The 26,401-nt window shown below is 43.6% G+C and overlaps 1 protein-coding gene across 7 annotated transcripts in view; it reads left to right on the forward strand.

Annotated features, from left to right (window-relative positions):
* Positions 1–26,401, forward strand: part of syne1b (spectrin repeat containing, nuclear envelope 1b) — a 264,424-nt gene that overhangs the window by 64,421 nt on the left and 173,602 nt on the right. For 5 of the 7 annotated variants that reach the window (XM_057858502.1, XM_057858499.1, XM_057858501.1 and 2 more), the window contains 18 exons: positions 781–949; positions 1,017–1,113; positions 1,182–1,384; positions 1,863–2,027; positions 2,106–2,258; positions 4,328–4,471; positions 4,542–4,931; positions 12,751–12,915; positions 15,796–15,930; positions 15,993–16,151; positions 16,838–17,046; positions 19,635–19,743; positions 19,806–19,970; positions 20,034–20,201; positions 22,844–23,020; positions 23,780–23,920; positions 24,000–24,160; positions 26,170–26,320. In XM_057858502.1, coding sequence (XP_057714485.1) covers positions 781–949; positions 1,017–1,113; positions 1,182–1,384; positions 1,863–2,027; positions 2,106–2,258; positions 4,328–4,471; positions 4,542–4,931; positions 12,751–12,915; positions 15,796–15,930; positions 15,993–16,151; positions 16,838–17,046; positions 19,635–19,743; positions 19,806–19,970; positions 20,034–20,201; positions 22,844–23,020; positions 23,780–23,920; positions 24,000–24,160; positions 26,170–26,320 — 3,061 coding nt within the window. The remainder of the gene's footprint in view (positions 1–780; positions 950–1,016; positions 1,114–1,181; positions 1,385–1,862; positions 2,028–2,105; positions 2,259–4,327; positions 4,472–4,541; positions 4,932–12,750; positions 12,916–15,795; positions 15,931–15,992; positions 16,152–16,837; positions 17,047–19,634; positions 19,744–19,805; positions 19,971–20,033; positions 20,202–22,843; positions 23,021–23,779; positions 23,921–23,999; positions 24,161–26,169; positions 26,321–26,401) is intronic. The other 2 variants (XM_057858503.1, XM_057858505.1) reach the window with 1 other exon arrangement.

Here is a 26,401-nt window from a genome sequence, read left to right on the forward strand (position 1 = left end):
TGGCAAAGGGGACAGGACGACTACTGTATAAAGCTGAGGATGAATGGTGAAATGTATCATCAGATTTTGAGCCACAACCTCCTTCCCACAGTCAGAGACTTGAAGATGAGTCGTAGCTGGATCTTCCAACATGACAATGATCTGAAGCACCCTGCGAAGCTGACCAAGGAGTGGCTGCGTAAAAAGCATATCAAGGTTCTGGAGTGGCCAAGCCAGTCTCCAGACCTCAATCCAATAGAAAATCTTTGGATTGAACTGAATTTTCGTGTTTCTCAACGATAGCCTCGAAACCTGACAGATCAAGAGAAGATATGTGTGCAGGAATGGGCCAAAATCCCTGTTTCTATATGTGAAAACCTGCTGAAGAGCTAGAGAAAGTGTCTGACCTGATTGCAAACAAAGGCTTCTGTACTAAATATTAGCACCGATTGTCTCAGGGGTACAAATACTTATGAACCCCAGTAAATTACAAATAAATGATTAAATTCATACAATGTGAGTTCTGGATTTTTTTTTAAGATTGTGTCTCTATGAGTGGAAATGCATCTATGATTGAAATTTCAGACCTCTACCTATTTTCTAAGTAGGTGAACTCGCAAAATCACAAGGGGTGCAAATACTTCTGCTTCTCATTGTATATAGTATTCAAAGAAAAAAAAAGAGTGGCATCGGTATGGTATCTGCGTCATGGGCGGGAATCGGAATTGCTATAGGGAGCCAAAAATTGTATCGCGGCGACGCTAACCAGGACGTGTAAATGAAGCACTTTCTAATCGTCAGCTTCAATTTTGTGTCGACGTCACGCCACGGCCACTTGATCAAAATGGAATTCTGGGAGAGCAAGTACCGGCTGATGGCCTTCCTGCTCTCGGCCGAATCCAAACTCAAGTCCTGGATCATCAAATACGGCAGGCGGGACTCGGTGGAGCTGCTGATGCAGAGTTACCTGGTGAGTAGGATGGGCATTGCCAAGACCGACCGACTGACTGGCAAATGCCCGATCTCCATCTCCACAGACTTTTGTCGAGGGTCACAAATTCTTCGAGCGGTACGAGGTCCTTTACGCGGCGGCCCAGCGCACGGCAGATGTCCTGATCCGGTCCGACGCTTCAGGTGAGCCTCTTTTGGTCGTCGCGCAGTGACCGGCGACTGCAAATGACATGCATTCGCCGTGTCGGTAGTTGAGGAAACGGAGGGAGTGAGCAAATTCCTGGCCGACGCGGCAGCTCAGTGGAAGAATCTGACGCTGGAGGTGCGAAGCGTTCGTAGCATGTTGGAAGAGGTCTTGGCCAACTGGAACAAGTATGGCAGCACGGTAGCGGCTCTTCAGGCCTGGCTGGAGGACGCAGAGAACATGCTGAACCGATCCGAGGGCGCCAAGCGGGTAAGCGGGATAAAATCGCTCTGGGAACAGACCACACAGATTCCAAGTCACTTCCTTTTCATTTGGGCTACTCTCTTTTACCATGTTACTTTCTGCTCATTGGTCGGTTCCTGGTGGTTTTGGGGCATATCTGGGTCACTTCCAGTTGATTTTCAGTCACTTCCCACCGATTTTGGGGCATTCTGAGTCGATTCCTGTTTATTTTAAGCCATCCTGTTCGTTTTAAATCCCTTCTCGCTTATTTTGGGGAATTACTGGGTCACTTCCTGTTGATTTTCAGTCATTTCCTGCTGATTTTGGGTCACTCCCTGTTGATTCTGCCGCATTACATGTCACTTCCTGTACTTTTTTGGTCTCTCGCTATTCATTTCGGGGCATTTCCAAGTCACCTTTCCGTTAACCCGTTGGCCGCCATCCACGACGCGAGACGTCTGATCCGTTTGAATCTAAACTTTGTTCTTTCCGGATGTGGGTTCAGGACTTTTTTGGCAACCTGCCCCACTGGGTCCGGCAGCACATGGACATGAACGACGCCGGAAACTTTCTGATCGAGACCTGCGACGACGGCGTGTCTCGGGACCTCAAGCAGCAGCTCCTTCTCCTCAACGGTCGATGGCGTGAGCTCTTCGTCAAAGTCAAATACGTAAATCCCGTCCGCGCCGAAGAAAATCCAAGACGAAGGTGTGCCTATTCCTAGCTCAGCTGAGCTTTCTTTGTGTAGTACGCCCGGGCGGACGAGGTGGACAAGTTGAGGTGCGACTACCGTGACGGAATCGACACTTTGAAAATGTTCATGGACACCACTGATGAGAAGATGAACGCCGTTGTGCAAGTGTCTTTCCTCAACGTCCGCGCCTTTGTTCAGGATGTGGAGGTGAGCACCCGTCTCGCTTACAGTGGATCACAAAAGTGAGTACACCCCTTGCATTTCTGCAGGTATTAAGTATATCTTTTCATGGGACAACACTGACAAAATGACACTTTGATACAATGAAAAGTAGTCAGTGAGCAGCTTACATATATAATGGGGTTAATTTATTTTCCCCTCAAAATAAAGCCATTAATATCTAAACCCTGGCAACAAAAGTGAGTACACCCCTTAGTGAAAGTTGTCAAAATTAACATACAGCATGTCAACTGTCAATATTTTGTGTGGCCACCACTATTATCCAAAACTGCCTTTACTCTCCTGGGCAAAGAGTTGACCAGAGCTTCACAGGTTGCCACTGGAATTCTCTTCCACTCTTCCATGACGACGTTGTGGAGCTGCCAGATATTTGAGACTTTGCGCACCTCCGTCTTCCGCTTGAGGATCCCCCCAAGATGCTCTATTGGGTTCAAGTCTGGAGACATGCTTGGCCAGTCCATAACCTTTACCCTCAGCCTCTTCAGTAAAGCAGTGTTCATTTTGGAGGTGTGTTGGGGGGCATTGTCATGCTGGAACACTGCCCTGCGACCCAGTTTCTGGAGGGAGGGGATCATGCTCTTATGCAGTATTTCAGTGTACATGTTGGAGTTCATGTTTCCCTCAATGGAATGTAACTCTCCAACACCTGCAGCACTCATGCAGCCCTAGACCATGACATCCCCACCACCATGCTTGACTGTAGGCATGACACACTTATCTATGTACTCCTCACCTGGTCGCCGCCACACATGCTTGAGACCATTGGAACCAAACTAATTCATCTTCGTCTCATCAGACCATAGGACATGGTTCCAGTAATCCATGTGCTTTGTTGACATGTCTTCAGCAAACTGTTTGCAGGCTTTCTTGTGTACCGTCTTCAGAAGAGGCTTCCTCCTGGGGTGACAGCCATGCACACCAATTTGATGTAGAGTGCGGCGTATGGTCTGAGTACTAACAGGCTGACTCCCCTACCTCTTCAATCTCTGCAGCAATGCTGACAGCACTCCTGCGACGATCTTTCAAAGAAAGCATTTGGATGTGACGCTCAGCACGTGCGCTCAGCTTCTTTCGACGACCAACCCAAGGCCTGTTCTGAGTGGACCCTGCTCTTTTAAAACGCTGGATGATCTTAGCCACTGTGCTGCAGCTCGGTTTCAGGGTGTCGGCAATCTTCTTGTAGCCTCGGCCATCTTCATGTAGCGCAACAATACATCTTTTAAGATCCTCAGAAAGTTTGTTGCCATGTGGTGCCATCTTGGAACTTTCACTGACCAGTATGAGAGCGTGTGAGAGCTGCACTACAAATTTGAACACACCTGCTCCCAATGCACACCTGGACCTAGTAACACTAACGAGTCACATGACATTTTGGAGGGGAAATGACAAGCGGTACTCAATTTGGACATTTAGGGATGTAGTTTCTCAGGGGTGCACTCACTTTTGTTGCCAGGGGTTTAGATATTAATGGCTATATTTTGCGTTATTTTGAGGGGAAAATAAATTAACTATTATATAAGCTGCACACAGACTACTTTTCATCGTGTGAAAGTGTCATCTTGTCAGGGTTGTCCCATGAAAAGATGTACTTATACTGTATATCTGCAGAAATGCGAGGGGTGTACTCACTTTTGTGATACACTGTATTTGTGCAAAATTCCAAAAGAGGCAACCTCTTCCGGGTTGTCCAAAACCTCTGAGATGCCGCAGTTGGAACCCCGATGCAAAATGTTGCGTGTCTGAGTCAGTCGTTCGTTTGCATCTCTGAAATAAGCATTTCTATGAGGCAGTGTTGTTTTTGGTAGCCCTTTTCATTTTCCTCTTAGTCATTTGGACTAAGACAGTCCAAATTTAGTCATTTCAAAATGGCCACATCCACGAAAATGCAGAATTTTTTTTGCTTTTGTTATCGTCGTTACTGCCGTCTCGCTTCAAATAGCCAACGCTCAGACTGCATTATGGCAGCCCTCGGCCAGCCATTGAAGGAGCCCAAGCCCGTCTTGCCTGTCCGCTAGCCCCTCTTGTCCTCGCCGCAGGAAATCAAGCACAAAGTGCCAGCCCTGGAGGCAGCGTGCAAGGCGGCCGCTCGTGCTGCTCAGCTGCTGAGTAAAGACACTACGCCAGAGGAAGCGAGTCAGATGACGGCAGCCATCGCCTCAGTCAAGGAGCGGCTCGGCGAGGTGAGTACGTCCTCCCACCCGCCCGCTTGGCTTCCCATCCGACGCTTTAAGGAGCTCTGTTCTTTATAAGGTGAGGGAGCGATGTCTTCCTCTGCTGAAGGAGTCTCAGTCTCTCTTGGCGCCGTTGGAAGAAATGGAAAAGAACATCACCGGCTTCTACCAGGCCTTGGAGAAGGCTGGCCGGGTGACCGGCGACACCGACTCGGAGGGGCCCGTGCCGGACTTTACGGACGAGTGTCGGGTGAGGAGCCGCGCGTCCGTCGGCACCTCACGCCCGCAGCTGACGCCCGCTTTCCGGCAGGAGCTTGCGGCCGCCACACAAAGCTGCAAGAAGTGTCTGCTGACGATCGAAAGGAATCACCAGAGCGTCCTCAAGCTCCTGGACGCCAGCCCCGCGCTACGGCGCATGGACACCGCTCTCCTGCAAAAAAGAGTAGCTGACCTCCAATCCTCCTCGCAGGTAATCTCTTCCTTCCTTACGTGGCCTCAATTCAGGGCCGGAGTGGGACTCTTTTACAGCCCTGGAGTTTCATGCCACAGACCGGCCCACTTCATATCCTGACCAGTATTGTCACAGATTACTTTAAAAAGTAAATTAATTACTGATTATTGATTACACCTAAAAAAAGTAATTCAGTTGCATTACCGATTACCCTATTATCAAAGTAACTAAGTTACTTTAAAAGTAACATATCAGTTACTTTTTACCATTTTTTTCTCCTTTTGTTGCCTCAACATAAAAATGACAACAGAAAAATGTCATCACATGTAATTGAATTTTTCACATAAGACAATCTTAGCGGGGGTTTAATTAGTTGATGGAGTTGATTTCAACCACCATTGACTCGCGCTAGCTTAGCCACTCTGGAGCGCTGAAATGAACAAATAACTGACAAACTGCACGGAATTTGTTCAAATCAACTCCCAACGACAAAATAAACCCCCGCTAATTCCAAGATAAAGCCTATTGTCAAAAATTCTGAACTTCCCTTTTATAATAAAGACCTAGCTGTTAAAAATATTGTCTATAAAAGTTGTAAAGCAATAAAACAAACAACAAAAACTAATGAAATGAACAAGAATCCTACAACGTATTTCATAATGGGTCAAAATCATTTTTCGAGCAGATCATGTGACTAGCACCTTAGAGACTCTCTTTTGCTTAGCTTAGCCAAAACTACACCTGTGGAGGCAAGATGGATATTTAGAGTTTCTGTAAACCTAAGCTTTCAAACGCAACCAACAACAACTGAGCTTGAACAGTTTTATATATACAGTGGGGCAAATACGGTAAGTATTTAGTCAACCACTAATTGTGCAAGTTCTCCCACTTGTAAATATTAGAGAGGCCTGTAATTGTCAACATGGGTAAACCTCAACCATGAGAGACGGAATGTGGAGGAAAAAAAAAAAAAACCCATTGTTTAATTTTTAAAGAATTTATTTGCAAATCCTGGTGGAAAATAAGTATTTGGTCAATACCAAAAGTTCATCTCAATACTTTGTTATGTACCCTTTGTCGGCAATAACGGAGGCCAAACGTTTTCTGTAACTCTTCACAAGCTTTTCACACACTGTTGCTGGTATTTTGGCCCATTCCTCCATGCAGATCTCCTCTGGAGCAATGATGTTATGGGGCTGCCGTTGGGCAACACGGACTTTCAACTCCCTCCACAGATTTTCTATGGGGTTAAGATCTGGAGATTGGCTAGGCCACTCCAGGACCTTGAAATGCTTCTTATGAAGCCACTCCTTTGTTGCACTGGTTGTGTGTTTGGGATCATTGTCATGCTGAAAGACCCAGCCATGTCTCATCTTCAATGCCCTTGCTGATGGAAGGAGATTTTCACTCAAAATCTCTCGAAACATGGCCCAATTCATTCTTTCCTTTACACAGGTCAGTCGTCCTGGTCTCTTTGTAGAAAACCAGCCCCAAAGCATGATGTTTCCACTCCCATGCTTCACAGTGGGTATGGTGTTCTGCGGATGCAATTCAGTATTCTTTCTCCTCCAAAACTTGAGAACCTGTGTTTCTACCAAAAATTTCTATTTTGGTTTCATCTGACCATAACACATTCTCCCTGGATCATCCAAATGCCCTCTAGCGAACCGCAGATGGGCGTGGATGTGTACTGGCTTCAGGAGGGGGACACGTCTGGTAGTGCAGGATTTGAGTCCCTGGCGGCGCATTGGCTTACTGACAGTAGCCTTTGTTATTGTGGTCCCAGCTCTCTGTAGGTCATTCACTAGGTCCCCCCGTGTGGTTCTGGGATTTTTGCTCACCGTTCTTGTCATCATTTTGATGCCACGGGGTGAGACCTTGCAATGAGCCCCAGATCGAGGGAGATTATCAGTATTCTTGTATGTCTTCCATTTTCTAATAATTGCTCCCACAGTCGATTTCTTTACACCAAGCGTTTTACCTATTGCAGATTCAGTTTTCCCAACCTGGTGCAGGTCTACAATTTTGTCTCAGGTGTCCTTCGACAGCTCTTTGGTCTTGGCCATACTGGAGTTTGGAGTGTGACTGAGTTTGTGGACAGGTGTCTTTCATACTGATAATGAGTAAAAACAGGTGCCATTAATACAGGTAACGAGTGGAGCCTTTTTAACAGCCAAAAATCTTGCTTGTCTGAAGGTGACCAAATACGTATTTTTCACTGTAATTTGGAAATAAATTATTTAAAAATCAAAAAATGTCTGTTTTTTTCCCACATTCTGTCTCTTATGGTTGAGGTTTACCCATGTAGACAATTACAGGCCTTTATAATCTTTTCAAGTAGGAGAACTTGCACAATTGGTGGTTGACTAAATACTTATTTGCCCCATTGTATGTACACATATACAGTATTGGCCAAAAGTTTGGTGACACCTCAAAGGTGGATACTTTGAAGAATGTAGAATATAAAACCTGTTTTCAGTTATTTACCTTTGTTTGCCATTCCACATGTTCGTTCATAGTTTTGATGTATTCAGAGAGGATTTACAATAGTAGTGAAAATATATAAAAGGCAAAAATGATGAGGTGTGTCCAAAATATTGACTTTTGTTTCAGAGTCATTAGCATGCTTTGCCCCCAGTCCCACAAAAGTAAAACTCTGCCTATGGTTACAAACACTAACAATAAAATGTGCATAAAGGCTGGTTACAAACTGTAGAAGTGCTGGCTGTCTAGTTACCTGTAGGCTTTGTTTCGAGTTTTGTCGCATTGTACTGTAATTCCAAGTGCTTCCTTGTTGAATTGGATGTAGAGTTTTTAGCGGCCGACAGTCTTTTTCAGCCAGCGCAAAGTTTGCAACGCACGGAGATATTTTTGTCATCTTTACAGAAATGTGAAGTAATGGCTGTATTTCCAGTGAGCAAAGGCAGCCATTTGCGGTATACATCCTGCCTTTCACTGTTAGCATTCTGACGAGGCAGCGACTCAGCGAGGCTGTGTTGTTGACCGCCGTGGCAGACAGCGCTCAAACAGCATGGTAATACATGTGACCCGTTTTTTTTTTTTTTTCTCCGATGAGAAAACGTGAAATGTGATGTCACTCCCTAACTCAAGAGCAATATTTTCTATTCAAATGCTACATGACTCCAGTATTCTTCATTCTACATACATTATTAGGCAAAAACAAAATAGTAACACACAGGCACTAAGGAAACTAACTTTAATCGGATTACTGGCTTGGAAAAATGAACGCGTTAGATTACTCGTTACTGAAGAAAGTAATCAGATTACAGTTAGTAACGCGTTACTGACAACACAGATCCTGACCTACTGTATCGAAATAATGTCATTATAATTGTGCTGTCTAGCGTTTAATTGCATGCTGTCCATAGTTAACTTGCGAATAATGGCTTTTTTTTTTTAATGCAAAAATGATACACAGTGGTACCTCGACATACGATTGCTTCGACATACGATCTTTTCGACATCCGATGTAAAATTTGACTCTCTATTTGTTTCTACATCTGACGACATGCTCGAAATACGACGATTTATGACAGTGTCGCAGTTTCTTTGTTTTCCTTAAAGACGAACACATGGCAGATTTTCTTGTGAGAAAATCAACATGAGGTCCAAGAAGGTTAGTGCATTGAAATGAAGATGCAAATGACAGTAAAATTTAAGCGTGGTGTGCGCGTCCGTGAACTGGCTCGACAATACGGCCGTAGAATGTCTACGATATCGACGGTCCTCCTCCGACCTCAGTTAACCAGTCTTTATAAGTTATGGTCACAATTATTATTGTAACATCGGCAAGAAAATCACCAGCTTTGTCAGGATTTTAATAATTTATTTCAGAATATCACAACACGTCAACTGTCCACCGTAGCCGACGTCAACAACAACAGAACATGAAGCGTGTAGTTAGCAAGGACTGGAGTCGGAGTGTCCAACCAAACAGCAAAATGGCGATGTTGATGTTGAAACACCACAAACTTTCTTGAAAGAAAGGAATATTAACTTACGTTTGATCATGGAGAGGCTTGTAGAAAAGTTCTCCACAGATACATCCTGCCATGTTAGCTGCACGCAACAACTGCACACCGCTCTCACCATTAACGACTTCGCCTTGTCGTTAAGCATTAATTAAGAAGCCCGCTTCACAAAGATACAATGTTGGAAATTGTAGCAAGGTTTTCAATGCTCTCGTAGCGATGTCAGGATATTCCGGAATGACTTTAATCCAGAACCTCGGTAGAGTTGTTGTCTCAAATGTACGTTTGATGAGGTCGCCGTCATTTGCGATCTCTACAAGTTGATCCTCCAGTACAAGATGTACTGCTAGCAGTCCAATCGATGGATTTCTATGACGACATTTTAATCTATCCCGTAGTATTATATCTAGAGTAGACAGGGATATTGGTGTGTTAAGCAGGGGCACAGGGTTAATTCAGCCAGAATGCGGTCGTTATTAAATTATTATTTCTGTGCGGCCCAGTAGCAAATGCGCCACGGACCGGTACCAGTCCGCGTCCTGGCAGGGGACCCCTGGCTTAGAGGGAACATTGCCTGTAACCACAAAATTTGAACTTCTTAGTAATTTATTGTACTGTGCTGAGTTTTATTGAAACTTGTTGGTCTCTCTTATGTCTTCTTGTGTCTTTCTGTTCCGTTACCTGCCTACGGGCTGCGGATGTAAATTAACATTTTTGCTATGATTCATCATATTTACGTCTTTTAGATGTGTCTAATAGATAAGGGTGTAAACGGTACATGTATTCGTATTGAACCGTTTTGGTACTTGGTGCAGCTCGGTTCGGAACGGAGGCGTACCGAACGAGTTTCTGACGTAATGTAACCCTTACTTTTCAAGGCTGTGAGTCGTTCGGGTTACAGTTTCTTTGTGTAGATTATATTTACTCCGTCTTCTCTATGATAATGAGGACCAACACGGTAGGACAGTATAACCCAGAAACATCAACGGCGCGATAACGTGGCTGCCACGAGAACGCAGTGAAACGCGGGCGTTAAAGTCAATCAGCCAATGCACACCAGTCGCAGTGCAGCCGCGTGTTAGACGCGTCCCAGAAGCGGCTCAACGCGATGCGCGCGAAAAGAACGGCAGAATTTATTATTTGACGCGAGACGCGGCCCTCCTGCGTCAATACTACTAGCTAGCAGACCGGAAGTCACTCGTGTAAAAATACGGTGGATCCGGTCGATTTTCAAACTAATATGCAATCGTAACCCACTTTTTGAGTCCATCAGATCTCTTGAGTGGTAGATCGGGGCACAGTTGACTTGTCTTTGTTAATTTACAGTTGTCTTCTCTGCTATATTAATAACCAACACGGCCCTGCGTTCAATACAAAACCCTCCTACCACAACAAAACAAGTAGAAACTAATATTCACATAGGAACTAAAGTTATACAACATAAAATATACAATATAAATGAATACTACATAACATTTGTAAAATACAAACACATAATAAAATGAATAATAGCCAATTTAAATAAAATAAATTGAAATCAGCTAAAACTCCTGTAATTAAATAATAAGAATAATACACCGATCCTGCTTACACAATTAAATTTATTAATTTCTGTGTGGCGCTTTAACTTGAGAAAATCCAGCAATAAAGCTTTTGAAAACCGTTCATAAGAAAAAAAAATTCATTGAGGCATTTCATTTGTAAAATGCATGTTAAAATCTTTGTCATTGGGATTGCTTTTCTCTTTAGCACAAGACTCCTTTTTTGTTTCGGAAAGAAATCTGACCAATGTGCGGGGTCTTAAAGGCAAATTGTTGTTAGATTATTATCTTTAAATATCTGCTACTTTTTGAGCAGAATTCTAGCTTTGTATAGGCTACTGTTCCTATTGTTGAAAGCACAAAAGTGTGTAATAAACAACTAGCACATTTATATTTTGCATTTTGTTTTCTTACTTTACCGAAAATGAGCCCAACCGTGACCTCAAAACCGAGGTACGTACCGAATCGAGATTTTTGTGTACAGTTACACCCCTACTAATAGATGTTCATTAATGTGCACTGTCCCTATCAAATAAATAAATAAATAAATGGGTCACGTCAAGCGGCCAGACGGGTTCACGCTCGTCACACTGCTTTAACGTCATAGGCGAAGTATGGCTTTTGTGGAAGGGTGGACAAAAATGTTGATGACACCGAAACGCAGTGCCAGCAATAAAATTAACTTACAAGATGTATGCTCAGATAGTAGCTTAGCACGTCCATGCTCATACTTATGGCATCCCAGCTGTGAGCGCGCACGTTTTTCTGTCTTACTTAGTGGAGAAGTAGAAGCCGCATCCTTTTTGACTAAATATTCCAGCCAGTAACATTTATAATAATACGTTGAATTGAAAATGAGCGTTTTTTTTGTTTGTTTGTTTCCCATCAATTTTTAGGGTTAACGTTTTTAGTGGAGTAAACTGAAATTCCGCTAATCATTTTGGCGGTGCTCTCCGGCGTTTCATGGTCCACATCTTCAATCTTTGGTTCTCGCTCAGTCGTTGTTGTTGCTTTTGAAAGCTTAGGTTTGAAAAAATTACGTATATCCATCTTGGCTCTTCTGTCCTCAGGTGTTTTATTTTTGGCTAAGCAAAGTAAATGACCGCCTCTAAGGTGCGAGTCACATGATCTGTTTCAAAAACAATTTTGACCCATTATTAAAAAAAAAAAAAAAAAATGTTCATTTCATTCATTTTTGTTGTTTTGTTGCTTTATAACTTTTATAGAGAACATTTTACCGGGAGTCTTAATTTTAAATTCATACATTAGACATAGATTTGTCCCGGTCCTTCCATTTACCCACCCCGGGCCCATTGTAACTTACGGGCAGTGTTGTTAATAACGGCGTTACAATATAACGGCGTTACTAACGGCGTTATTTTTTTCAGTAGTGGGTAATCTAATTAATTACTTTTCTCATCTTGGCAACGCCGTTACCGTTACTGAGGACGGAAAGGCATGCGTTACTATGCGTTACTATATTGGTCGAAAAGTCTGAGGGAGACGGACTCACCGAGACGACAGAGCAGAGGAGGAGCGGGGAGGAGGCAAGAAAGTTGTGACGCCGAGCAAACGCGATGCTAGGTAGCTCCAATAATACATGTTGTAGCCGATAGCCAACAAACTACGCCCGCACGTTATGGTAGATATGGTAGACATGGTAGATATCACATGTACTGTATATAGATATAACTAGATGCACAATGACAGACATGGCACTAAATGCGTTAGTAGACAGCCGCCATCTTAAAGCAGTAGGCTTTTTAGGACGGCTCTGTTGTAGAGAACCTTCCTAGCGAACCTAAGTAACTTTTTATCTAAAATACTTCTAAATCGGCAAAATCTTGACTTGAATCTATCTTTAAATGATGAAACAGTTTTAAAACTTTCATATGTCGAAAGTAGAGAGAAGGGAACTAATGCAATAATGGGAGCAATTTTAACAACTTTTAACAGTTGATTCAGGGTAAAGGGTAAATTAGGGTAAAGAATTGGGCTCGGGCCAGTTGTACCAAAAACCTCCACAAAAAACTTCACAATGTTTTGTTTTGTTTTGTTTTTTTTTTGAGGGGGAAAAAAAAAAAAAGTAATTATCACCAATTACTTTGCCAAGTAACTAATTACTCTTACATTCAGGTAATTGAGTTACTAACGCAATTACTTTTTGGGAGAAGTAATTTGTAACTATAATTAATTGCTTTTTTTCAGCAAGATTAACAACACTGCTTATGGGTTCCAACGGTCGTCGGCCACCACGCTCGTTGCAAACGTTTTGAGCGCTTTTTCTCCTGACATGCCACGCAGGCCATGTTCAACGAAGCCAGCGAGTGGAGGAAACGCGCCGAGGCCAACGGCGGCCTGATGAAGAGGTTCGACGAGTCGCGGCTGGAGCTGGAGAAAGCGCTGGAGGCGGCCCAGAGCTGTCTGACAGAAAGAGGCGACCCGGAAGAGCTCCTCAAAAAACACACGGTGAGAGGTTTCCTTGCTGACGTGCTCTATTTTTGTAGTTCAAAGTGTAGAGTCATCTCGTAAAAGCAAATAATATCGGAAAATATCCCTATTGCACCAGTATGTGTGAAGTTAGATAGTTCGTGTGCCGGCTGAGAAGTTAATGTACAAGCCTGCGACCACGGCAGCAATGCTTCTCAAATGGCCATCTGGTCTGATTAATATTTAAATTTTGTGGAATAAATTAGCCTAATTTGCCTAGCAAAAGGTCGCTATCTTAAATGCTACGAATGCTAACGTATTTTTCAATTCTCATAGCAATTCGCTCACACGTAACTCCACAAACTGTAGCTCTAAACTTATTTACAAATGCATACCGAACATATATTAGCTGAAACAACTTACAGCCTGATGTCGGCCAAACCTGAGCGCAGCTACCCTTTATCCATGTCAGACGTCTGAGTCTTTTCTTCAGTCGTACAAGATGACAGTCCAGCCAGACTCAACGCTGCCACCAGAGGGCAGTGTATCCACAATCATTGACACATTCACTCCCAGCCATTTTCACCGGAGCAAGGCCCTTTGCTCCCGATCATTTTACTGGATTTTGACTGATTTTGCAAGGCCCACAGAAAATTCTGTTCTATTGCTATATAAACATGGAAACCACCAAAAGAAAGATTAGACTCTCTTCTTTCAGCAGAAAAAAAGTTAGTTCATTTTATCTTTTGCCATTCTTTAGGAATCAGTAGAGGTGTGCAAAATTTCCGATTCTTAGATTATTCGCGATTCGGTTGTGCAAGATTCGAGAACGATTCACAAACATCCAAATTCGGATTATGGAAATATGTCAAGTAAAGCGGAACTAAGACACAGTCAGAGCGGTCTTCAGGACGCAATGAGGAACGGACTGCATTGCGTCCAGAGAGTAAACATCATGCTTGTCATTACACGGGTAATGATGATGCTCAACTCACGGCTCTGGTTCAACTCATGCCGCTAGATAAAAAAACAATAATACCTGACTGCTGCCGACAGCCGCTACAAACTACGTCCACATCATGCTACGGTAGATAATAGATATCAAATGTAAATAGAACTAGATGCAAAATGACAGACTCAACGGCGTTAGCAGCACATGTATTGAAAACTAGATGCGAAATGACAGACTTGCCGGCGTTAGTGAGCAGCCGCCATCTTAAAGCAGGAGACTTCTCTAGAAGGCTGTGTTGTAGCGAACCTAATTCACTTTTTATCTAAAATACTCCTAAATCGGCAAAATCTTTAAAACAGTTTTAAAACTTTCACATGTCTAAAGTAGACAGAAGGGAAATTATGGAATAACGGGAGCAAATTTAACAACTTTAATGGTTGATTCACATCATTAAATTAATTGAATGTAGTTTAAAGCTGCTGATACAGAATGGGGACTTGACTGTTTTATTTACCGTTTTGAGCTGTTAACTTGATACTGAAATAGTCGTTTATTTAAGCCTGAGAGGCTTTTTGTACAATTTTTGTAACTAATGTACGAAACATTTAAAGCAGCTAATCGCTTGGGGAGGTTTGTGGGTGTCATCAATAATGATTTATAATCGAATCGTTGCCCCTGAATCGTAATCGTAATCGAATCGATAGGTGCCCAAAGATTCTCACCTCTAGAAATCAGCATTAGAAAATAGCTTAGTTTGAGCAATTTTCCAATTTCTGATGAAAAAAACAGAGAAATTGAGCTTTTAGGGAAAGGATACATTTCAAACATAACTTTGACTTTAACACAGCTATTTTTTGCTTTAGTTACATCCCAAACATCTGAATAATGTTTTCCTTTTACAAAATAAGATAAACAACAAGACCAATAGAGCTTTTGATAGCAAACTAACAATTTATTTATACATAACTAACTGAAAGATGACGCTGTTCCGGCCGCGACAGACGGTTAAACTTTTCCCTCTTCGCCGCCTGTCTCATAAAGATTGAATTTTTTTGAGTCTCTACGGGCTCTGCCCGCGAGCAGCACGGACTCAAAGGCATCGTCCGCTGCACTAGTGGTCCCGGTCGTTCAGCTCGGTCGTCCGGCGCCTGGCATCCATTCGGTCATTTTGCGTCGGTGCCACAGCCATGCGCCTTAGCCGTTCGTTACCGCTGAATCGGGGTGCGGGTCTTACCAAATGCGCTACTGCCCCTCCAGTGGCCAGTTTTATTGCTTTAAAATGGATTTTCAGCTTTGTGCTTTGGAGCTTAATTGAATCAGAACCCAGAGATGTCTCTTTTGAAAAAAAAAACGTAAAAGACGTATAAATACATCTTTGGGACACTGAAACAATTAAAAATAGAACGTATTTGTACGTTTTTGGGAGCAAATGAATTAAACAAAATCGAATACTTTTGGACGTTTTGGATGGTCATTTTGAGCGGAAATTCGGGTTATGTCATCAGCGTAGGAACAGAACTCGTTCGTAACCCGGGAAGTACCTGCATTTGATTTATAGCATAGGGGACATTATTTTAGCCCTTTTTCTCGAACTTGTAGTTCTCTAATTTTCATGAAATGTTTATTTTATGTGGGAAACGTTGAAGTTGTTGTATTCATCATTAAAGCATCCAGTGGGGCATGGCAATACAACAAGCAATAATGTGTCAAGCGCACGACCGCATATACAGTATATGTATCGGTTTGATATCGGTATGGGATTTTTGGAGTTGGACAACATCTGGATATCGGTTGTAAAGTCAGTAACTGCCAAAGGGCTTTGGCTACTTGTAAAAATAGACTTCACACTGCGTGAGAAGAAGTACTCAACGTGGCTTTGTGCCTGAAAAACAGCCATCATTTTGTCTGCGCGGGATATCTAAAGGACGACCTTAGCTCACTTATGAATCCATTTGTGATTCGGACAGGAGTTCTTCGGGCAGTTAGACCAGCGTGTCTTGAACGCCTTCCTGAAGGCTTGCGATGAGCTGACTGACATTTTGCCCGAGCGGGAGCGACTGTCTCTGCAGGAAACCGTCCGGGCACTGCACAAGCGCTGGAAGGTAAGCTCGCGGTGGTTGGCAGAGATCTTTTTCCCTCACGCTCGCTCTCCCGGTTTGGCCAGGACGTGCAGACCGAGGCCCCCTTGCGCCCGGTCCGCCTGAAAGTCGAGGCCGAGGGGAGCCGGCTGGCTCCGTTACTGCGGGAGTGTCAGGCCGAGCTGACTCGGGAGAAGAGGCGCCTGGTCGGCGCGGGCAGTGAGCGACTGATCAGGGAGCATCGGGTAAGAAAATGCCCCATCTTGCCACTTGTTCAAATCCCGCAGCAGTTGTATGCCATCGTTTCCAAAGGGGCCGGAATTCTAGCCGGAAAGAAAAATCCAGCGGGCTAGGTAATCGTATTTCGCATTTTGTTTTGCGAACTAGAAAATGCCATTTCAGGAGAAACGGTGATGGTAGCTTTGCTGTGACGGTGGGTATATCGGGTTACTTCCTGTTGATTTTGGGGTCTCTTGGTTTCATATTGGGTCACTTCTTGTTGATATCGAGTCACTTCCTGTTTTTTTGGCGGCATTTTGGGATCACCTGATGATACGTGAACATGGAGGTACATGGGCGTCAATGGTATTCAATATCAATGGTTTTTGATGGAAGGTTTTTGGTTGAAAATCATAACCACCAATGGAGAGATGTGTTTTTGCAGGTTTTTACATTGGAAATGAATGGGAATGGTTTTTCGCTTATGAAATTGAATGGGAAATTTTGGCCGTTTAAAATGGATGGGAAAATTTTGGGCAAATGTTGCTGGAGCAAAACATTTTTGGCAGAAATTAGACACCTTTTGTGCCTTAGCTTCCTGAATATTTGATGCGTTAATGATGTGATTTGGACACAAACTGTAGGACAAGTAACTTTTTGAAAAAGCGGTGGCGACGGCACCATCCAGCATCTCTCTCTCTCCTCTCTTCAGGCCTTTTTCGGAGAAAAGGGTCCTCAAACCGAGTGTGAGAAGAGGCTGCGTGCCATGGAAGAACTCTGTCAGAAGCTGCCCGAGGGGGACTCAGCCCAGCGGATCTCGGAGCAGTTCAGGAGAGAGTACTCTGAGGTCAGCGAGGAGATCCAAAACACCCATCAGATGCTAATGCGGCACCAGGACAAATGGAAAGACTACAACGCCAGGTAAGTGGGCTCAATGACGCCATCCGACGGACTAACGGTCAGAACGGATCGCCGTCGATGGCGGCCCGTGTTCAGTTGTGAAATGAAATGAAAGCCGATAGGCAGAGGTGGGGGGTAACGCGTTACATTTACTCGAGTAAATTTAGGTGAAAAATGTTCTTCTAAGAGTCGTTTTAAATTTGTCTTGATTTTTGCCAGCACAGAGGGTCTAGCAGTTTCACCAATGAGGCGTCGTGACAATATTCACGATTCCACGGTCCCCGTCAGACGTGACTGCACGCAAGCTCGCCGTCGGAAGTCCTACGATTATAGCGCCGACACATTCAATCGCGTGGCGTCTTTAAAGAACCATAAAAATTCAAGTACAGGTAGTCCCCAGGTTACAATGTACTCAACTTATGCGATTTCGACTTTACGACGCCATTGTGTCTCCAGTCTTTTTTTTTTTTTTTGCATAAACTACAGTGGCCCTGAAGTGCAAAACACAACAGCAAATCACATAACAAAAAACAAATTAAAAAACAACGGCAAATCACATAACAAAAAAACAATTTAAAAAACACAACGACAAATCCAAAAATGAAATTACATTAGGAAACCTGAAGAGGTATGTACCAGTCAAAAAGTACACTCATCGCTGATTGGACGATTCTACCGTTAAAGTGCCTTTGACAGCAAAAAGCATGTTTATTTCATATTTCAAGCAGTATTTTATGGTCCTGAATGAAATCGATCGCTTGGATGTGTGTGGAAGCGATCGATTTATTTATTCAATTTTTTAAAATCCCGCACCATGAAAATGAGTGACTTCCTGGATTGAGGAAGAATGCGAATCACCATGTTACAATGCAGTCATTGTTAAATAGCATGCAGAAGTACTGTGGATTCAGCTGATTTTGCGGATGAATTCGTTTGTTTTTCGCATCACGCCAGCCCAATGTGCTGCAGGCTTTTGTTGCTGCACCAGAGAGAGGCATGTGAGCCTTTTTGGGTTTCAAAAAGTTCCTGGGGGACCATGGGACCGACGATGAAGTGAGTAAACTACGTGTTTTGTATTGTGTCAAATACTGGGATCATGGCACACGTTTTAATAAGGAGGTGGCTTGCATTTTGTGGGTGACAATGCTCCTTGTCCACCGAGAAGGCCACTTGGCTGGCGACCGGCGGCTTGTCTCACACCATGGACACTTCCATGGACCCCTCGGTCCTCTTCGTGTGGCCGCCAATAGACCACTATTCTTGGCTTGGCCACGAGCAGCCCCGCGCTCAGACCTCGGCCGGTTTGTCCACCGAGAACGGGCTATTTTTGGCATTCATTCCCGGCGACGAGCACTAACAGCCCGCCGTGGCCGCAGCAGAACGACGAGCCGTAACTTGCTGGCCGCCGGGGGCTGGCAATCAACCCCGCCACTGTGTCTGACATGAGTCGGGGTAGTTTTGTGTGATTTTTTGCTTTTTAAAGGCAAGAAAAAGCCGCTCGGTTTGGGTTAGCACGTCGGCTAGCTGTCACGCCTCCTGTTTTGTTTACGCTCTTTCCTCCGTCTCTGAAGCCAGGGCAGGGAAATGAAATAAAAACGGACTAACTCCGGGGGCATAAAATACCGTTTGGGAGGTTAAAAAGTCTGCAGTTTTGACCATTGTGCAGCAATTTTGCCCTGTCGTACTGAATACATGCATTTTTAATATTTCATATTCCATTTAGCACAAGACTGTTATTTGTCATGACCATGCCATTTATTTAGCACTTGTGAAAAAAAAATATTTCGATAAAAAGAATATGATGTAAAAGTATTAGATTAGAGAGATTAAAACAATCATGACATTTTGCTGCTCTCTGTCGTATTTTCCTCGTTCTGAATCTTCTCCCGCAATGGGCTGAATTCTAAATCAGATGAAATCGTGACCCTGCCAACGTCATCATCCAGCTGGGGACGCTACAGCGCTATAATTACAGGCGGGGCTAAACAGCAGATTAAAAGACTGGTTTACTCGTCATCTGCGCTATGCCAAATTGTTTTATGTAGTTGAATTGTCTCGAAATATGATTCTAATTCTAAAGCCCGAAACCTGACAGATCTCGAGAAGATTTGCGTAGAGGAATGGGCCAAAATCCCTGTTTCCATATGTGAAAACCAGGTGAAGAACTACAGAAAGCGTCTGACCTCTGTAATTGCAAACAAAGGACTCTGCACTAAATATTAGTACTGATTTTCTGAGGAGTACAAATACATATAAACCCTAGTACAAATACATATGAACCCCAGTAAATTAAGACCAATTAATTAATTAATTACCAATTCAGACCATTGTAAAACTGAAAAGCATGCAACTCAAAATGAGCGACGTACACTAATTATACAGACAAGTGACGCTCAAAATAATCTAAAAATGTCTTATATAATAAATAATATGCACTGTACTTTAGACAAACAGTAATTGACTGCGTTTATTTGAGTAATATTATTTTGAAGTAACGCTACTCCTGCGGAGTCCAATTTTGGGCCACTACACCTACCCTTCCACCTCTGCCAGCTAGCTAACCCGCTATTTGCCGGAGCTTCACTTTGATGTCGGTTGGCACCATTCAGATACGCCGAGCTTTCCTGCTGGTTGATATCCAAAGAAAGCCAACTTCGACTCTTGAGAAAGCGGGCGGGCGACCCCCAAAAATATGCTCAGGTCAAGGCTAGCGTGACGGTACGTTTGCGCCGGTCTTTTCCCGCCGTCGTCGTGGTCTTTGATTTCTGGCAGCCCCGCAGGAGTTGAGGAACGACGCAGAGCTACAAGAGGGTAACCTGGGCTGGCTGAAAGCCCGCATGGCCGTCCTGACGGAGATCGGCGCCGACGAAGACGCAAGAAGAGAGGGGAGCGCCCTAGGCAAGCTCTCGGCCGATTTGAAGGCTCTTCTGGCATCTCTGGCGGAGGTGCGTCACCCGCCGTCCCTCTGTGTGAACAGAGGGTGAGACTTGAAACACTCCGCCTCTTAGGCCGAGAAGACAGCGCTGGCTGTTGGTGACTGCGTTCGATTCCGGGAGGAAGTTCGGACAACTTTGGAGGATCTTCTTCAAGCGCAAAAGGAAGCTCGGGCTGAAGTCTCCGCCATCCTGGATTGTGCGACTGTGAGAGAAGCTCAGCAACTACTGCCAATTCACCAGGTACGGCGCTCGGCTCCTCAACTCCGATGAATTGGACGTCCGTCGTTGTCGACGGCTGGCAATGAGGCATTTTGTTCGTTTCGGGGCATTTCTGTTGATTTTGGGTCACTTCCTGAACATTTTAGATCAGGGGTCCCCAACCTTTTATGCACCACGGACTGGTGTGATTTGGGTCTTTCTTTTTACAGACCGGTGTTCTGTCAAATTTTGCACCCTCATAAAATTTTTCTCCAAAAGCTATTGTGGCGGTGAAAAAGCCCTCTTTTGTATTCAGTTGGACTCTCAATGTAATCCAACGGTGCTAAAAAACTATTTACATCATAAACATACATGTGCAACACGAAAATGGCGTAAATTAATGCTTAACGACACGGCGAAGTGGTTAAGTGAGAAAGCTGCGTGCAGTTGTTGTGTGCAGCTAACATGGCAAACGTAAGTTTATATTCCTTTCTTTAAAGAAATTTAGTAGTGTTTACTTTGGAATTGCTGCATTCGCGGACATTTTTAACGTTACACGCACGCCAAATTTGTCAGAACACTGTCAATGTGCAGCAGAAAAATACAGCAAATACAAAATAAACTTTGTTTTTAGCACCGTCGTGTTAAGTGCAGGGAAAATATAACTCACCCGCTGAATCAGTGGGAGGCCTGAGCTTGTTTCGTTGACACGAGATGGTCCCATCGAGGTGTGATGGGAGAGTAAGAGAAGCCTGCTTCACAAAGATATGATGTTGGAAATTGGACCACGGTTTTCAGTCCTCTTCTAGCGATGTCAGGATATTCCGGAATGACTTTAATCCAGAACATCGGTAGAGTTGAGATCGCCGTCATTTGCGATCTCTACAAGCCGATCCACCTGTTGCACAGACATGCTCGAATCACTCGGTTTTAGGGTTGTTCCGATCATGTTTTTTGCTCCCGATCCGATCCCGATCGTTTTAGTTTGAGTATCTGCCGATCCCGATATTTCCCGATCCGATTGCTTTTTTTTGTGTGCTCCCGATTCAATTCCAATCACTCCCGATAATTTTTCCCGATCATATACATTTTGGCAATGCATTAAGAAAAAAATGAATAGAACTCGGACGAATATATACATTCAACATACAGTACATAAGTACTGTATTTGTTTATTATGGCAATAAATCCTCAAGATGGCATTTACATTATTAACATTCTTTCTGTGAGAGGGATCCACGGATAGAAAGACTTGTAATTCTTAAAGGATAAATGTGACTTTGTATATTGTGACTAAATATTGCCATCTAGTGTATTTGTTGAGCTTTCAGTAAATTATACTGTAGCCATCTGTTCTGCCCAAATGCATGATGGGAAGTGCACCCATGACTGCGTAGTGGTACCAATTGATATATCTTCTCTGCGTTGGGAAATAACAGGGTGTTAAGAAAAAGATCAATTACTACCTTATTTCCCCACATTGCTTCCCAGGATGATTTTAGTCGTAGGGAGAGGGATTGTAAGGCTTTAGCCAATTAAAAAAATGCTCCAAAGGCTGCCAAAATTCACTCTACTCATATCACGCTGCCTTTTAGCTCTATATATAGGTAAAACGGCGCCATTACAGATTGAACGCGACAATGCGTGTGTGGGCCGTGCAGCGCATGCATTAATTGCGTTAAATATTTTTAACATGATAAATTTTTTAAAAAATTAATTACCGCCGTTAATGGGATAAATTTGATAACCCTACCTTAAGCCTAAACTAAAGACTCTGGATGAGTGTAACATATTATGTCTGTAACGTTAAATACAATTAGAAAACGATTTATTTAAAAAAAAAAAAAAAAAAAATATATATATATATATATATATATATATATATATACTGTATATACTGTATATATATATATATATATATATATATATATATATATATATATATATATATATATATATATTTTAAAAAAGCATGTCCGATATTTTTTTGCCGATTCCGATACTTTGAAAATGACGTCAACGGACCCGAACCGATCGATCGGGACATCTCTACTCGGTTTATTCACAAACGGGTCACGAGTCCACTCCTTCGCAGTTCGTGGGTCTTTAGTGATTGGGAAGTAGCGTAGATTTTGTTTTCTTCGAGGTTATAGGCTCCTCTTCAGGCTCGTCATGTGCCCTTTTCCCCGTAAAAAATCTGTCCAAAGACGTCTGTTTTTCAGTCATTTAAGTGTGGGGGGCTAATTATTTCTGGGAACAAATGTGATGCGCCCGCCCTACGTCATACATTATTATCGAGGACTAACGCACATAGATATACGAAACAAGATGTACTGCTAGCAGTCTAATCAATGGATTTTTATGACGGCATTCTATCCTGTAGTATTATATCTAGAGTAGACAGAGATATTGGTGTGTTAAGGGGCACAGGCCAAAGTTAATTTGGCCAGAATGCAGTCGTTAATAAATTATTATTTCTTTTGCGGCCTGGTAGCAAATGCGCGGTCCGCGGCCTGGCAGTTGGGGACCCCTGTTTTAGATTTCCTCCAGGGCATTTCCAGATTATTTCCTGGCTATTTTGGGGGCAATTTGAAATCAAAATGATCATTTTATCATATCACTCACTCACTGTTGGTGTTGCGGCATTCCGGGTCACTTCCAGTCCTCTTTCTCCTTCTGGGCAGCAACTGGTAAAACGACTGAAGTTGAAGAGGAAGGATGTTGATCAGTTGATCAGTAGGGGGCAACAGCTGCAGGTGGAGGAGGGCCTTGGTGAGACACTTCAGCAGGACCTGCAAAGTCTGGAGAACACGCTGAGCAAAATGGAACAAAACATGGATTCCCACGAGCAGGGCCTTCAGGTGGGATCAAAGCAAAGCGCGTCCAAATGAATAGCGCTCGGATTTTCTGTTCGTTTTGGCAGCCTTTTTAATTTTTGTCTTAGTGTTTTGGATGAAAATACGTATTAGTCTTAGTCATTTTTTAGTCGTTACAAAATGTTTTGGTCTTCGTCTAGTCTTTGTTGACGAAAACTCAACTAATTTTGTCTAGTTTTACTCGACCCTACTCAAAATGTTTTTGTCTGTAAAATTCAAAGGTTTTAGTCCAAAAAATGAATAAAGTTTTACAACAATTTCAAATGAACATTGACAGACGAGCACATATTGTACCATCTACATGGACAATGCCGACTTGGTGATAATATGCACTCATCAGCGAAATTACATTATTTTCAATAAATTATACCCATCTGTATGCCACGAACTGTATGTATAAAAAACTGTCAGACTGTGCTAAGGTGTGACCGGCCTGTCCACAAAGGTTGCAGACTTGTACAATATCTGATTACCCATCACGCTCACTGGCGCAAGAACGATAATGTTAATTTTTCGACACTCTTTTTAAACATTTTTAGCGGCCAATAATATTGGACAAATTTAGAATACAACGTTAAAGACGACTGTATCCGTCGATGCAAAAGACGGAAACAGCCCTCCACACTAAAGACCGATACGTCAGTCAATTCAAATGGAAATTGGGAGAAATGCAGTTTCTCCAGAAATGGTGTCTCTGAGTGCTACAATAGTATTGGGCCAGACCATTTTGCGCTTCTCCGCCAGATGACCCTGGATGCCTGGCAGGAGTTTGACAGCCAGCAGGAGGCCGTGCGCCAGTTTGTCAGCAAGGCCCAATCCGGGACGGAGCCGGAACCCGCCTTCAGTAGTCCTGAGAGCCTGGCGGTTGAACTGGAACAGACCAGAGTCAGTCTCGCCTTTGCCGTATCTCTCTCTCTCTCTCTCTCTCTTTTCTGCAAGGAATATTTTCCTCATCTGCGAACAGGCGCTCCTGAAGCAATGCGAGGCCGAAGCATCGCATGTCAACACTTTGCTCAAAAGGGCAGCGGAAATCCAGCTGGGCCCCAACAGTAAAGCTCTGCTGCTAGAGCGGACCCGCTCCCTCGCCGATCAAGTGGACCGAGCGGAGGCCAGCCTCCGAAAGGAGTAAGCGTCCCATCCGTTAGTGTTGCACCGAAACGGCACTAAAATGACGTCATCGCTATTGGCGACTACTAAGAAATCATCTGCCCACTCTGAGCACGATGTACTTTTGCCCAAGAAGGCCTACAACTACAACATCCAATCATCTTTCTGCTGCCAATGAATTTATCACTAGTAGATGTCGAATCCGTTTGAAGTTCTAGGCTGATTCCGGTCTGCACGCTTCAAATCAATTGGAGGGGTCAAACTCATTTTGGTTGGTGGTCCACATTTATGGAGATCTCAAATGGGCCAGACTACTTTATTTGGGCCAAGTAAAAGAACTCACCGGCTGCCGTTGAAGGGGTTCAACATCCAATCCATTTTGAGGAGTTCATTCTCCCCTCCGGGTCTAAATGGAATGGATGTGGCTGTGGAAGATGAGCATTCAGCACCAGTCCTTCTGTCAACCTTCTATCGTTGTCAATGGCAGGACATGAGTTCATTTTGCATCACTTCCATGCCATTTTATGATACTTGTTGGTCACTTCCTGTCAATTTTGGATAATTTCCTGTTGATTTTTCGGACATATCCAGACTACTTCCTGTTGATTTTAGATCATTTCCAGGTTTTTTTGTTGTTGATGTCACTCCTGTTGGATTTGGGGCAATTTTGGGCCATTTCCTCAACTGCCGTTGATGGCGCTGGCTGTCCAAACCATTTTGACCGGGAGGGGGTGAACGAGTTTAACCGCGGACACGAAAGTGAGTCGAGTGCATTAGTGTGCGCGCTCAAGCACACGAACCACAAATTTCTGGCTTTACAGAGCCAATGTCAAAATTAACGCATGTGATTTTGTATGAACAGTATGAATGAGCTGCAATGTAGCCACAAGAGGACACAAGTCAGGGTCTTCCTGTGCCGGTCCCAAGCTTGCATAAATACAGAGGGTTGTGTCAGAAAGAGCATCCGACATAAAACCAAATCAAACATGCGAATCAGGACTTGTATGCTAGGTTAGACAGTAAGGAGGGAGAGACTGATCTATACAGGTTGACAAGGCAAAGAGACAGAGATGGGAAGGACGTGTAGCAGGTTAAGGTAGTAAAGGATAGGGAGGGAAGTGTGTTAACAAATGCCAGTTGTGTGTTGAGGAGATGATGAATGAGGAAAATAAGAAAGAAGGAAGAGCAGGAGAGGTGACTTTTTTGGACTAGGAAACAGCAAAGATTAGTAAGGATGAAGTGAGAACGGCATTAGAGAGGATGAAGAGTGGAAAGGCGCTAGGCCCAGATGACATACCTGTAGGGGAATGGGAGTGTCCAGGAGAAGTAGCAGTAGAATTTCTGACTGGGTTATTCAACAGGATCTTAGATAGTGGCAAGATGCCTGAGGAATATAGGAGAAGTGCTGTTGCCCATTTTTAAGAACAAGGGAGGAAACTGCAGAGGAATAAAGCTGATGAGCTACACAATGAAGCTACAGTATGGGAAAGAATAGGTGAAGCTAGACTGTGGGCAGAGGTGAACATTTGTGAGCAGCAGTATGGTTTCATGCCAAAAAAAGAGTACAACAGATGCAGTATTTGCTTTGAGGATGTTGATAGAGATGTACAGAGAAGATAAGAAGAGGCTATTTTGTGTCTTTGTAGTTCTGGAGAAGGCATATGACAGGGTGCCCAAGAGAGAAACTGTGGTTATGTATGAGGAAGGCTGGAGTAGCAGAGAAGTATGTTCAAGTGGTGCAGAACATTTATTAGGACTGTAAGTCGGGCAGAACAATCGTACATTTGAGTTAAGGGGTGTCTGACCAAACGATGACTTAGCACTCAAGTGAGTAAGCATCTTTAGGATTAAAAGAATTTTTTTTTTTTTACAAAATGCGGCATCGGTAAGAGTATCGGTACCTGCTGATTCCGCACGAGAATTGGTATCTGGAGCCAAAAAAAGACCCATAGCGGTGCATCACTACTTTCCGGTCGGAAACTTTTTTTTTTTCAACCTCTCTGGTAAGGTCTGCTTTTGTGCTCCAGTGTCCAAAGGGCAGAGGAGATGAAGAACAAGTGGGATGCCTTCAGAGGCCGCTTTCAGGCTTTTTCCTCCTGGCTTTCTGACAAGGAAGAGCAAGTGGACTCCTTGAAGGCCTCCGCTTCGACACCGGAGCAACAGACGGAGGTGCTCCAGGTACGCCGAGCTCTCCGTCATTTTAGCCCGCTTCGTTCGCACTTGATACTTACGGGTACGATAAAGCGATTTTAAATCCCT

The sequence above is a fragment of the Corythoichthys intestinalis genome, chromosome 15 (genome assembly GCF_030265065.1).
Source record: "Corythoichthys intestinalis isolate RoL2023-P3 chromosome 15, ASM3026506v1, whole genome shotgun sequence".
NCBI classification, from domain to species: Eukaryota; Metazoa; Chordata; class Actinopteri; order Syngnathiformes; family Syngnathidae; genus Corythoichthys; species Corythoichthys intestinalis.